This window comes from Neopsephotus bourkii, unplaced genomic scaffold, assembly GCF_033783945.1.
Source record: "Neopsephotus bourkii isolate Nb327-2 ecotype Australia unplaced genomic scaffold, CSIRO-AGI_Nbou_v1 NB_620, whole genome shotgun sequence".
Lineage (NCBI taxonomy): Eukaryota > Metazoa > Chordata > Aves > Psittaciformes > Psittacidae > Neopsephotus > Neopsephotus bourkii.
The window spans coordinates 155,965-168,783 of record NW_026901120.1 but is presented as its reverse complement, the minus strand read 5'-3'; the positions used below and the strand labels follow the sequence as shown (position 1 = coordinate 168,783).

Here is a 12,819-nt window from a genome sequence, read left to right as displayed (position 1 = left end):
CTCACCTCTGAATCGTCTGTTGTGGGCTGTGATCAGCCTCAAGGCTCCTCGCACTTGGGGTGAAATCAGGAAAACTTGGCCAGAAATCTACATAACTCTGCCAAAAGCATTGCACGGGCACTATAGCGTGAAGCCCAGTCGTGCGTGTGGGGCAGCGGCTTTGGGGGGAAGGTCCAACCCCGAACATCAACCTCCGCCTGAAGGAGGCAGGAGACAACAGAGGAAAGAGGAGAAAATAATGGGAAACACAAGGAAAAGGGCCGCTTTCTGCCACGGCTTCCCGACCCCTCACTCCGCCATCCCGCCCAGCCCTTTGCGCATGCACAGCTCCTCCACTTCCGGCCCCGCGCAGGGCTCCGCCCCCTCCCAGGGCTCCGCCCCCTCCCCTCCGCCCCTCACGCGCCGGGGGGGCGGTGCCATCGCCACGTCGGTGCAGGCTGCCGGGCAAGATGGCGGCCGCCGGCGGTCGGCGCGGCCCGGCGGGCTGCACCCTCTGCTTCCTGCTGCTGCTGCTGTGCGGATGGACCCTGGCGGTGCGCGGCCAGGCCACCACCGGTGAGCGCGGGCCGGGCCCGGTGGGTGGCTGGGGTGGGGGGATGTGGATGTGGGTGTGCGCGGCCGCCCTCCCCGCTGGTCTTTCACCGGAGTCCTTTTCAGCGCTTTCAGGCCTGTGCGGCCGGCTATGGGCCTGCACCGCCGCTGCGCCGCCCTCCTCAGCGAAGGGGCGCCGGTGGGGCCGGCCCCGGCTTGGTTGGTTGTCTGTTGTCGCGGGTAGGGAGCGGTTTAGGGCTCGGTGGCTCGGCCGAAGCGTGGTTAGTGTCCGGGTGGGCGAGAGGCGGCTCGGCTGGTGGGCACCGTGTGAAGGTCGGCGTAGCTGCCTGCTTTCCCCATCGGAGTTAATACCTCCTTCCGGTTATTCCAGTGGGATGCCTGTGTTTAGGCCCCTTAACCCCATATAAGCTTGTTATTGTGCAAGACGACTTCTAGTTAAGTCGTAGAATCACAGAGTGGTTTGGCTTGGAACGGAACTTAAGGTTGGAAGGACCCTTAAGCCCCAAAGGAACACTTTCCATTAGAGCAGGTTGCTCCAAGCCCCGTCCAGCTTGGCCGTTTCCTTTCTCCCACTTCCCTTCAACCAGCCGTAACCAAATGCTAATAAGAAATGTGTATTTCAGGTGCGGTGATTTTGTTGTTTTTAGTTGGAGCATCATTTGGGCGGTGGAGAGGAAGGGAATGACTGAAGGAAAGGAAGGGGCAGTTCTGAGCTGTTGGTTCCTTTCTTCCGTGGCAGTCAGTATATCCAAACCCGCTCTCTTTGTTGCCCCTCAGCTGGTGTGATGGGATGGCAGTAAGGACGGAAGAGGTTCAAGATGTGGGACACAAACCTATAGGAAATCAAGGCTTTTTAATGTAAAAAAACCCCCATGGAACACCTTGTTTTCTAATAACCAAGTTCTGGAAGTGAAATTTGACCCTGTCGGGTGTTGTTCTGCTCACTGTTTGCTAAGAGGGCTGTGTTGTTAGTTCTGTCATGGTGATTGAACGTTAGTATCTCGTTTCTGAAGCTGAAGCATCTCTGTAGCCCGGGCATTACGTGTTAACATCATCTGACCCTGTTGTGTAACTGCACACAGTGCAGCCACCCTTTCTAACACCAAATAGCTTTGGGTAGACAGCATAAGTCAATTGTGGTGTAGCTGCTAAACTTGCTATTCTTAATAAAACAAAAACTAACTTCTTTTAGGAATAACAGGAAGCTGCAGCATTGCTTGGTGGGAGTCCTGTGCGTTTAAGTGTATGTCCTTCTAAAACCTTCACTCTAATAGAGTGTAAGAATAATTTGATAGGACACACACAGTGCAGTTCTATAGGAAGAACATGCTTGGTGGTATTTTGGACAATTTAGCTATTACTTTCTAATACTTTGGTGAGGGTAGCAGTAAGCTTTACCCATCTTACCCACATGCCAACTACCTATAAATATGAAACTCTTGCATAAATTGTCCTCCTCTTTATTTCCATGTATGCAATTAGCCGGCTTGATTGCTGAGGGAGGATGAGAATTCCCTAAACTTGCCCTGTGCTAGAACTGAACAAGTTGATGTCGGTGTGATAATTCAGGCTAGTAGTTTCTTCAACAGCAAGCATGTTAAATGTCAAGGAGTTGACTTAAACTTCAGCAGAGAGGCTCCATAATGCCTCGTTCATATGGGATTGGTTGAGTCTTCTCTGTTTTCTTTGGTTGCAGAGTAATTCCCAGTGGAAGAGTGTACCATGTAAACAAGAAGTCTGTTGTAACTGACCCTGTGTAAATACCCCATTCATGAATAACACGATTCAGTGTACCCTGTGTGTTTTACTTATGGGTTATTCGACACAAGCAGTTGGTTGAATGCTGCTTTTCTAGAACCTGTAATGTTCCAGAGAACTCCTTGGGAATGCTTAATGGAAGTGTTGTTACTTCCTTAACTAAAAGAGGAAAAATGAGTTTGGCTTGCCAAAATCCAAGGCAGGGATGGCTCCGCTATTTAAATGATGGTGTACTGAAAGTCTCAAATGTGCTCTTCATTTTTAAGGTGCCTCCTGATTTGAGTCTGGCAGTGATGTGCTACAAACAGGAAGAGTTTGCTATTTTGTCTTAGGGTTAAAGCCCATTGGCTATTTAGAAACTCCCTCTGCATCCTTTTTCACTTTCCTTTGGGTACAAAAGCAGGATGATGGGCCCTGCATGGGGTTTTAATGCTCACCTTGGTTTCTATGTGGTTCTGCAAAGCTGTCCTGGCATCGCAGTGATTATGAATGTGCCTGAGGGTGCATTGCTGCGTAGCACGGTCACTGACTTACTTGGTTATAATAATTTGCTGCTGATGAAAGGCTTTCCTACAGGAGCATATGCAGTCACATTGTCCTTTCTTCAGCTTGTTTTATAAGCTGTGCTTCAGGACTTCCATCTGAGTTAACATAAGGTTGGAAATCATTCTGTGTTCTACCAATTCAATACAAATAAGTGCCTGCAAAGAGCTGCCAGGACCTTGTGTCCTGCCTGAAGGAGACATCACAACGGGTTCTCTCTTTTGGCTGGGAAAACAGGCAGTGATGAAAGAGTAAAAACTCTGGAAGAGCTTTACTGAGAGCTTCTTCCTCTGCAGACCTCAGCAAATTCTGTGGGAGAAAGAGTTGGATGATGGAGAAAATGCAATTCTACAGGACACCCTCAATCCACAGAGGGAGGGGAGGACACATCTCTCAAGTTCTGAGTGTGGAAAATAGCACATGCTCAATTATTCAGGGACACTTTGGCATACTGGTGCTTCCAGGCTTTAATTCCTGTCCCCCTCAGGACTTCTCTTTTGAAGCTGCCGAAGTACAGGAGTGTGTTTCTGCATGGGATTCCTCCAAGGTTTACAGTGTGAAATATGCCCTGTTCATAGTATGATTTCTTGTCTATAAAGTGAATGCCTTGCAATGATTTTTGGGTATCACAAGTTAGTGCCTTGTGCTTAATATTGACTGTTTCTCCTCTTTTTCTCAGAGTCTGTGGGAGCAGAGGTGCTCCAGGAGAATATTTCTTCTAGAAGTGAGAATGAAACAGTGAGCAGATCCCAGAATGTGACAGACAGCTTGCAGGGTATAACCCCAACCGGAAAAGAAGCAAGCCCAACAAAGAACAAGGAGCTCCCAACAACAGCTAGAATCGTTTCGGTGACTTCAGTAAAACCATCTACAGTGAAAGGGGGTTCTCCACCCCTGTCTCGTGCGGTGACTGCTAGCTCAGTATCTCAGATTGACGTTGATGCTTCTGAAGATACTAGAATTGAGGAAGAAGATCTTCTAACAGATTTGAAAGACACACTAAATAGTTCACCCCCCATCATAAAAGAAACTATGGAGTCAGATGGAGATGATTATGATCCTTATGAAGTGACCTCGAATTCCAGATACAACCCAGACCTTTTAGAGATTCCAGAAGATGATGACTCTGACACCATTAGTAACTACAATGAGGAAATCAAGAGCCTTGATGCGAAGATAAAAGATGTTTCTGTCACGGGGTTGGAAGAAGAAGAAGAAGATGGGCATTTCTTTTTTCATCTGGTTGTAGTTGCCTTCCTAGTAGCTGTTGTTTATGTCACCTATCACAATAAGAGGAAGGTAGGTATGCTGTGAAAGGCTGAGAGAAACAGCTATAGTGGTTGAAATAGAGTTGCATTGCCTTGTACACCTAGGAAAAGGAACTTGGCTGTTGGGAGAATGGTATCTTTGACTGCTTATTCTTGGGATACTAATATGCAGATCATTACTGACAGTTTATCTGCACAATGAAAATGAACTTGAGTAAAACATTCTAGATTAGAAAATCAGTTGATTGATACCATCAGTAATCAGTCAGTTCAGTAAGGACTCTGGCAGTGTACAACATGACTTCTGTAAATGAGACCAGAGCCAAGTTAACTGAACGTGATTGAGTAATTCTGTTTCTGCACAGGATTATAAACAGCAAATTAAGGGAGGTTTAATCCCAAATAGCGTGGGAATGGTCCTGTTACAACTGTGATAATCCTCATAATAAGTATTCACTTCAAGGTGGTCTTTCTATCATACATACTCCAAGGACTTAACTACAGACTTTAAGGAAAAGGAAATGTTTAACACTCCAGTTTCACATAGAGAAGCTCGAAGTTAAGTGTTTTCAGGTAGCCATTTCTTTAGAGCAAAGCAATTCTCTGATGCATGCACAAATTTGCAATTAAATCATAAGTTAATCTTTAGAAATGAGGAAAACTGAGGTTTTATTTGTATAGAGAACACTGATTTGGTCAAGGATTTGGGGGAGCCTGAAAACGCAGCTAAAAAAAACCCCAGACTTTTGCTTTACAGTGCAGTGGTGTATCTGGAATGTGCATTGCCAAGTCTTTATGGGGGAAAATGTTGAACAAGGTGTTACATTTGGAAATTTAACTTTGAGGGAAGGTTACATCAATGATAAAAATGCCTTGTCTTTGCTATGCAATAAGCTAACAAGTGTCACCATGTGGGGATAGTTTAATAGTCTGAATGTTCAGTACTTGTGAAGCTACTACTGGAAGAGTTCTGGGTTGAATGACATGTTTTTGCCAAGCTCCAGCTGAGGTTGCTGGTAGGTGACTTTGTGGCAAGGACAGTGTGGAAGTGACTATCAGTGCGCTGTTCTATAGCCACAGTAACACGATTGCTAGGATCAAGGGGTTAGAACTGTGATGTCAATAGAACCATTAATGTGTTTCTCAAACCCAAAATGATTCTCCATAGCATTCTTTAAGTTGTCTGCTTTTTCTTCCAGATCTTCTTACTGGTCCAGAGCCGAAGGTGGAGGGATGGGTTGTGCTCTAGGACAGTGGAATACCATCGGCTAGATCAGAATGTTAATGAAGCGATGCCTTCCCTCAAGATAACTAATGACTATGTCTTTTGAAAGCACTGTGATTTGAGTTTGCTGAACTTACCACTCTTTGCCTGCCTAGTCATGTAATGATATTCAGGTATTCTAAATATGCTGCTTGTACTGAAATGAGATGCACCCTCTTTGACCTGGATGTTTTTGAGATTAAATCTCATGGAAGATCAAGGGCATGATACATTTGTTTGCTACTTTGGTCAGGTTTTATATCAACTATAAAGATACAGACTTTAGTACTTAGTGCTCTTTCCATTCACTAAGCATCATCCCTTCTGTCTGGAGCAGTCTTAATAGTGGTAATACAAAAAAATAAGCATAAAGTATCTTAGGTCTAATAAATTAATGACTTTGGCATCACTAAATCAAATTAATGGTCTCTCTGCTAATCACTTATATGGCTCATAATTCCCCCTATATTGCAAACTTAAAATATAATTACCTTTTTCTATGCTTAAATCCTGATGCTGCAAATCGTCTTGGTTTTTTTTTTCTGGTTTCTGTTTTCTTGTTGCATAATTTGAGCCTATGTTAGGCAGAATTACTGGCATGGCAATTTCATAACTTCTGTATGTGGTCATGCAGTAAATAATTTCATGGTACATAACCCATTTTAGTTCAGAAGTTACATATTTCCTTAAAATACTCAAGACCTTTGTGAAGGTATGCAGCTTCTTGACTGTCTAGTTCTTTCCTCTCATGGTATTTGTGGCTATTTCATTGTCTTTGTAACTAATGAATGGAAAAGAAGCCTTGTGGAATGATCTAACTAAAATACAGTCGACAGGCTTTTGATACATCAGAGCTTCCTGTTGAATTTTAAGACAGTTGGGGAACAGTTCCATGGTTTGCTATATTATAAAAGGGAGAGGCCTGAAAAATGGAAGAGTAATTGATGTTGTTATTCTGACCCAGGTAACAGGCAGGTGAAAGTGCTGGTGTATGTGTGGGGCTGTGACAGCACACCGATTTTGGACAGACATTTATGCATTAGTGTCAATCACGTTACTGGTACAGTAGTTTTGGGTTTGGCTTTTGTTTTTTTTACTTTGTCTTTTGTACTTCCATTATTTATGTTTTCCTGAGTTGTAAAATATAAAATCTTGGTTTTTTTCTGTACATTCTGTTTGTCATTGAGTTTTCAAACGGAGAAATGTGTAAATAATGGTGGAGCAGGAGCCCATAATTAAGAACTTGGTATTCAAGTCACCCTGTAACATTATGAGGAAATCGCCTTTCCAGTGGTTGGCATGAGGATGCTGAAGGCATGATACTATACAAATGAAGTGCTAAAAGTTCTAAATCCTACTGTTAAATGCATTCTTTCCGTAACCACAAGAAGTAAAGCACAAACAAAACAGCCCTCAACTCTTTTCTTGCAGTAATTTTTATCCTATTTGGACTTGTATCACTTAATATTTTGAATAAGGTTTTTAAAATAAAGGACAACAATAAGTTTGTGGTGTTTTATCTGAACTGCTTCTGTACAGCACGTGATGATAAAGAGCTTATATGAAAGATGGTTCTAAACCATCTTTTCCATTACTGATTAAATTCACCCTGTGTAGGGGTGCATGGAGTTTTGTGTCTGTCAAGTGGTATGTAGGGCAGATAGCAAGGCTGAAATGAAACCTTTTAAGCTGTAGGAATCAGTAAGTTCTGTCACTTTTAAGTAACTTTTAACCTGGTTTGTATAATTACTAATGCTTATGGAAGACATTTGAAACTCCTGCCTGAGCATACCTGCACTAAAGCTGAACACTGCTGTGGTTGGGATCCAAAAGGAAAGGTTACTTTGCAGAGCTCCTTTAGCATGTTTAAATGTTGGGTTTAGGCCTAATGGACTGCAGCTCACTTTGGTTATAATGCAAAAGGTAATACATTCTCTTCTGTTATGTCCATTTAGCTGTCTGCTCTGAGGGTGCATGAGGTTACCTTAGAGGAGAAAACCAAATCTTGTGAGTTAAATAACTGATACTCGAGGTCATGAAACCATGGCTTGCATGTGTGTTGGCTTTAGCAGGGTGCAGCTTTTGTCTCACTCCAGGTACTTAAGTCCAAGCACTTAAGGTGAGCAGTTACCTGTTGTGCACAGCATCTTGAGCTCACAGATAACACAAACCTGTTGTTAAGTATTTAGACAAACAGGTTTTTAATGAGGCTCTTTGCTAATGGTGCTAAGGGCAGCTTATCCAAATGGTTTTGAGTTCGCAGGGAATTCCCATGAATTTGAAATCCTTGGAGTTCTTTGAGTTTCATTTGGGGAATTGTCTGAACAGATTCACTTCTAGGATGCTGATGTATTTAAGAACTTTGAACAAGATTCACCCCATCAGGTTGATAGTGATGGTACCAGGTTGCCCCAAGAGGTAGGTTTGGTTGTGCCAAAGCAGGAAGTCTGTGGATGCATCTATGCTGTAATGCCAGCACAAGCTAGAGGCTGCAGTGCTGGTTAACACTGGTCATTTGTGTCCTCAAAAGATGAAGGCTAAATAATGAGCCTGTTGTCAGTGACATCCCACCATCCAGTCTCTGCATTGCTCACCTTCACTTGTAGCAAGGTAATACTGAAAACGAAGGTAAGAAATGGTGAATGATCACTCCACCCTGGCTACTGGTTGTGCTGGGTTGTATCATCCCAGTCATCTTGGTACTGCAGAGGAGGGACTGCACCCTTGTAAAGCAGATGTTAAATGCACACAGTGACTTCAGCAGTTTTATTCAAGGGTACCTTTTCATTCCCAGTAGCCCTTGGGCTGGTGCCTGGGCAGGAGAACTGCCCTGCTGCCTGGACACACGGTTTCCTAACGGTACCAATAGAGAGGGAAAGGTTTCTCAAGCTCCAGTTTTACACAGGCTCCAGGAGAGCAGGGCATGTGTCACTCCATGTGCAATGAAAGCCATTTGCTGCTGAGGTAATGGGGATTGAGCTACTGGGTTCTCATTTCTTCAACTGAATTAGCTCGTGGAAAATTAAAAGCAGGCAATCAGGAATTCCTCAAGTGCTGGGATCAAATAGAGGCAAAAGCAAGCCAATTGATACTGTGTCTTACCAACAGGAACATCTGCACGCCTTTCTTTACCCAAGAAAGGCAACTCTCTCCCATGAAGGTGAGTTATGACTTGCATCAATATTCTGATAAAGGGAATAGACCATTCCCAGGATGAAAGCTGAAGCTTTATTTATGGTGCTTGGGCTTTCTGCAATGGGCGCAGACAGAATGAAGAGGATGGGTTAACCAAATGAAACGTTCCGCTTTTACTAGCCAGGAAATCAGGTGGGTTACACTATTTATAGTTCCATTCTCATTTAGCACCAGTGCACAGGACTCAGTGGAGCAGAGGAAGGTTTATCTGAGCGGGCTGGGTTGAGGAACGGGAAATTAACCTGCAATGAGGAGATGAATGCGACCTCTCAAACACATTTGCATGCTACAGAGATCACACAAAGGGATGGTTCTGTGGTTCTAACATGGATGACTTAATATTAGCAGAAGGGGGATGTTCTTACAGCTTTAACTCAACGTTTGGGCAGCCTTTGCTCAGTTGCCAAGCAGGGAGCAGCTTCAGGCCAAGGTGGATCCAACATTGGTGTGGGTATTGGGAGGCGCGGTGGGTTTAGGAGCGCAGTGATGATCCAGGTGGGTGAGATGCTGTTTGCTTTCATTGGCCATGGAAAGCTGCTGTGCTGAGCAATGAGATCTGCCCCAGCTGGCGCTTGTTTGGGCCTCAGTTTTCTGCCTTAATTGGTTGCAGCTGAGAAGGGAGGGAGCCACTGCCTCAGGGAGGAAGGAAGGAGAGGGGTGGTTGGAAGCCCTGTGAGTGTCACCAGCCATGGGGTTGTGTTGCTGAGAGTCCCTAACGTGTGGAGAGCAGGCTCCGGTCTTCCCCTTGCTGCATCACGCTCCTCTCCTCTCCCAGGTGAGTTCTGAACCAGTAAAACCATTCCTCTTTTCACTGTTCCCCGCTTGATTTTTCAGTCATTCTGGGCACTGAGCTCATTTACCGTGCTGCCTTAAGAGGTGGCTTAAGGCAAACACTTGGATTGCATAGCACAGAGGTGGGGATGTCCCCATTCAGTAGCAATAAGCTGTTAAATCTGGGTCTTTGTAAAGCCTTTCTAAGCTCGCTCATCAACCCAAGCCCAACCAAGAATGGTTTATGCTGCAGAGCCCGGGTGAGGGGTCGCTGCAGCATCAGTGTGCTGGTTGTTGTTGCTGAGGGGCTGGGCCAGCCTCAGGATCTGAGGCTCCTTTGGTACTTGGAGGGTAAATCCCTGGGTGTGTTCACTGGGGAGGGGGGCGAAGGCGATGGTGTCTGCATGGGCCCCTAACCCCACAGCGCCTGCTCGGCCATGCAGCTTCCCTCTCCTGCCCTAAATCCAACCCGAAGCTGCATTTTGTGCTCCTGCAAGGCTGAGTTGCTTTATGGGAGTGCTAAATCCTCACGTAGGGCTGATAGAGCAGTGGTCTTCAAGGCCGTGTATCGCAGCCCCCACAGAGCAGCAGAACTAATAACATCCTTCTGACACCTTTCCTTTTACAATCAAGTGGCCTTTAAAGAGGAGTTCCTATAATGGTTTCTGTTAAACTTTTCTGATACGGGGTTATATGAGGGTAATAAATGGTTAAGATCAGAGCTCGCAGCTTCGCTGTTCCAGTGTATCTAACTAGAAAGAGAAGAATGCCATACTTTCTGTAATTGGTCCTTAAATCACCATCAGAATCACTTAGCAGCCTCCTTAAGCTTATTTTTAATTACAAGGTCTCTTGCCTTGTTATTAACATTGAAAAGCACCAACCTTGGCAATTTCCTCTCTTTGTTAAAACGCGCATCCAAAGGTCAGGTTCTCCTGATGGAGGTGCGTTCACTGTATTAAAGGTGAAGTGAAACCAGGTTTCATCACCCTGTACTAGTCTGTAAACACGGTTGAAAGGGATGTGATTAAGCTTTAAGAAAGCTGCTGGGGTTAAGGACTGAAGTTCAGGTTCACAGGTGTACCAAGGATGCTGAAGTAGCTCAGGATCGGATTGGATGAGCTGGGATGCTGTTGCATTGTTGATTGCAGCGCTGATGCTCCCTGTCAGCTACCTCTGCGAGGCAATGGAATTACGTTGTGTTAGCACCTTGCTGCCTTTCATCTGCCACCGGCTTATGACTGATGGTGACTTGTGATGACTGATGGAAGTCCTTGTCCCTGGCTTTCTTTACTGTCTATCAGAGAGGGAAAGCGTTGTGCTCAATGTGTAACTGCTCCCCCCATGCCAGTTGGGGGCAGTGAATAACCCTTTCAGAAGTACCTATGCCCGTAGGTTTTGCATCGCAACAAGCGGTGCCGACTCACATTAGGGCACATCTTTAAAGGTGAACTCGTGCTTATTAATAGTTCTGTTAAGCTTCCAAAGGAAATTGGAGCTGGTGACTGGTGCTGAGCTGCAGTCATGGGGGCGAGGAGCTGCTGATCGTCCTTTCTAAAGGTGCAAAGGGTTTTCATGGTCTAAACCTTGTCCCTTCAGTATCATCTACCAATGGCATGGGATGTGCTGTGCACAAGAGGGTCCCGTTGCCATCCATGGCACTTGCCTGGAGCTCTGCCTGCTCCCAGGCGAGCAGATAGAGCCCCAAATGAGAGCTGCCTTACAGAAGGGATTGAGTGGAAGGCACAGGCAGGCAAGCTTACCTCGCTGGTGCTGCAGCCACCGCTGCAGACAGGGGCTCTCTCGGCTTCCCTCAGCAATACCCAAGGGGAAAGCCATCAGTTCAGGCATTGAGGCCGTTTCTTGTCCCTGCTCTTCCTTTCGGAGAAGCAGCCGGCAGGTGGGAGTGTGGCTGCACCGTGGAACGCGGCATTCCAGCCAGCCAGGAGCTGCCGAGGGCAAAGCGAGTCCAGTGGGGACGGTCCCATTGATCCCGCTTCCAGCTGCTTGTGTGGGGAATGAGGAGGGATAGGGCTGCGCTGCGGCGTGTGTCTGGGGGTGCCGGATGTGCCCCGATGCCACGGTGATGGGGTGAGGATGGAGGGGCTCCAAAGCCCCTCTCTCTCTGCTCAGGGAGGTGAGCGCTGGTGTTGAGGACAAGCTGAACTGGAGCCTCCACTGTACCCCATTGGGGCAATAGAGATTTAAAGGGATTTACTTACTCTTTTAACCAAACCCCCTCAGAACATGGAGTTTTTCTTCCTTTGAGTGTTTACTCAATGATCTTCTGGGTCTTTCCCAACCTAAATGTTTCTGTGTTCTAACACTGCATCCCCCAGGCCCTTATTTCTTCTTGTCCTGTAAAATGGGGTCCCTTACACCTCAATCCCTCTGAGCTGCAATGATGTTTATATGCATAAAACCAGCCTTCATTCACCCTTGTAGGGCTCAGCAAAGCCACCTCCAACTTTGAAGTCACATTGATCTCCAGCCCTGGGGAAAACAAATGGGTTTCCTCCACCCAGCATCCATTCCTGTTATTGTACAATAGGAAAACACTGGTAAACAAGGACACCCATCTCCTAAATGTTACTGCATGGCAACAGAAATAAATACAAAGAAACAAATGTTGCTAATTATGGGACTATAATATGATGAATTCTGCCTGACAGCATCTAACCTTTTCCAGAGCAATATACAAATGATCACTACGTGCTCGAGTAAATGCAGATAGAGAAATACATCACCAGGGCGCTAGTTAACAGGTTAATGGCACACAGGCTGCTCATACCTGTCTCTCTGTTGAACCTGGTGGCTGAAAAGTGGTTCTTTTATAGCTGTAAATAGTCTGTTTGCCTCATTGCTTGCTTTAGCCACTTCTCCTTCCCACTACACATGCATGCAGCCACTGTATGGGGATTGCTAATGCCTGTGGTGCTGTAATGATGGGTAAGAAGGTGGCTTGGAAGAGGTGGGAGAAAGGGAAGAAGGTTGCTCATGGTCCTTTTCCCAACATGAGGGTGATTGATTTCCTAAGAGAGGTTGATCAGAACTACTAAAGGCAAAGGGAAATCCCCATCATAGCACCCAGCACACCTCCTGGTTGAATTCCCACTTGATTTCTCTGTAGCATGGCAGTCCTAGGACATAAAGCAGGATCCAGAGGTGAGAATAGCAGCAGCAGATAGGGATTATAATAATATTAATATAATTTATTTAATATATATTATATATTTACTATATATTATATTTAATATAAAAATTATATGTATATTAAAAATGTACCAGTGGCACTTTGGGATGGCTGGAGATGGCGCTGTTTAAGTGGTGCTTCAGCAGCATCACAAGGGTGGTACTGGACGGTGGCTTGTGATTATTCTGGTGCTCATCTTAAACATTTGAGTCTGCGTAAGCTGAGAAGTTTTGGACTGAACTTAATGAGTTTAATTAATTTATATCACTCATTTA

General features: G+C 45.4%; 2 protein-coding genes across 2 annotated transcripts in view; one reads left to right on the top strand and one right to left on the bottom strand.

Annotated features, from left to right (window-relative positions):
* JADE2 (jade family PHD finger 2) overlaps positions 1–12,819 on the bottom strand; it is a 444,935-nt gene that overhangs the window by 336,160 nt on the left and 95,956 nt on the right. The window lies entirely within an intron of this gene.
* Positions 412–6,894, top strand: CUNH5orf15 (chromosome unknown C5orf15 homolog). Its single transcript, XM_061351994.1, has 3 exons — positions 412–555; positions 3,533–4,152; positions 5,321–6,894. Exons 1-3 carry the CDS (start codon positions 450–452, stop codon positions 5,450–5,452), a joined length of 858 nt encoding a protein of 285 aa, XP_061207978.1. The 5' UTR covers positions 412–449; the 3' UTR covers positions 5,453–6,894.

Coding starts and splice junctions, on each gene's coding strand:
- CUNH5orf15 (XM_061351994.1), top strand. CDS start 450: ATGGCGGCCGCCGGCGGTCGGCGCGGCCCGGCGGGCTGCACCCTCTGC. Junction 556..3,532: donor GCGCGGCCAGGCCACCACCG/GTGAGCGCGGGC, acceptor TCTTTTTCTCAG/AGTCTGTGGGAGCAGAGGTG. Junction 4,153..5,320: donor CCTATCACAATAAGAGGAAG/GTAGGTATGCTG, acceptor TTTTTCTTCCAG/ATCTTCTTACTGGTCCAGAG.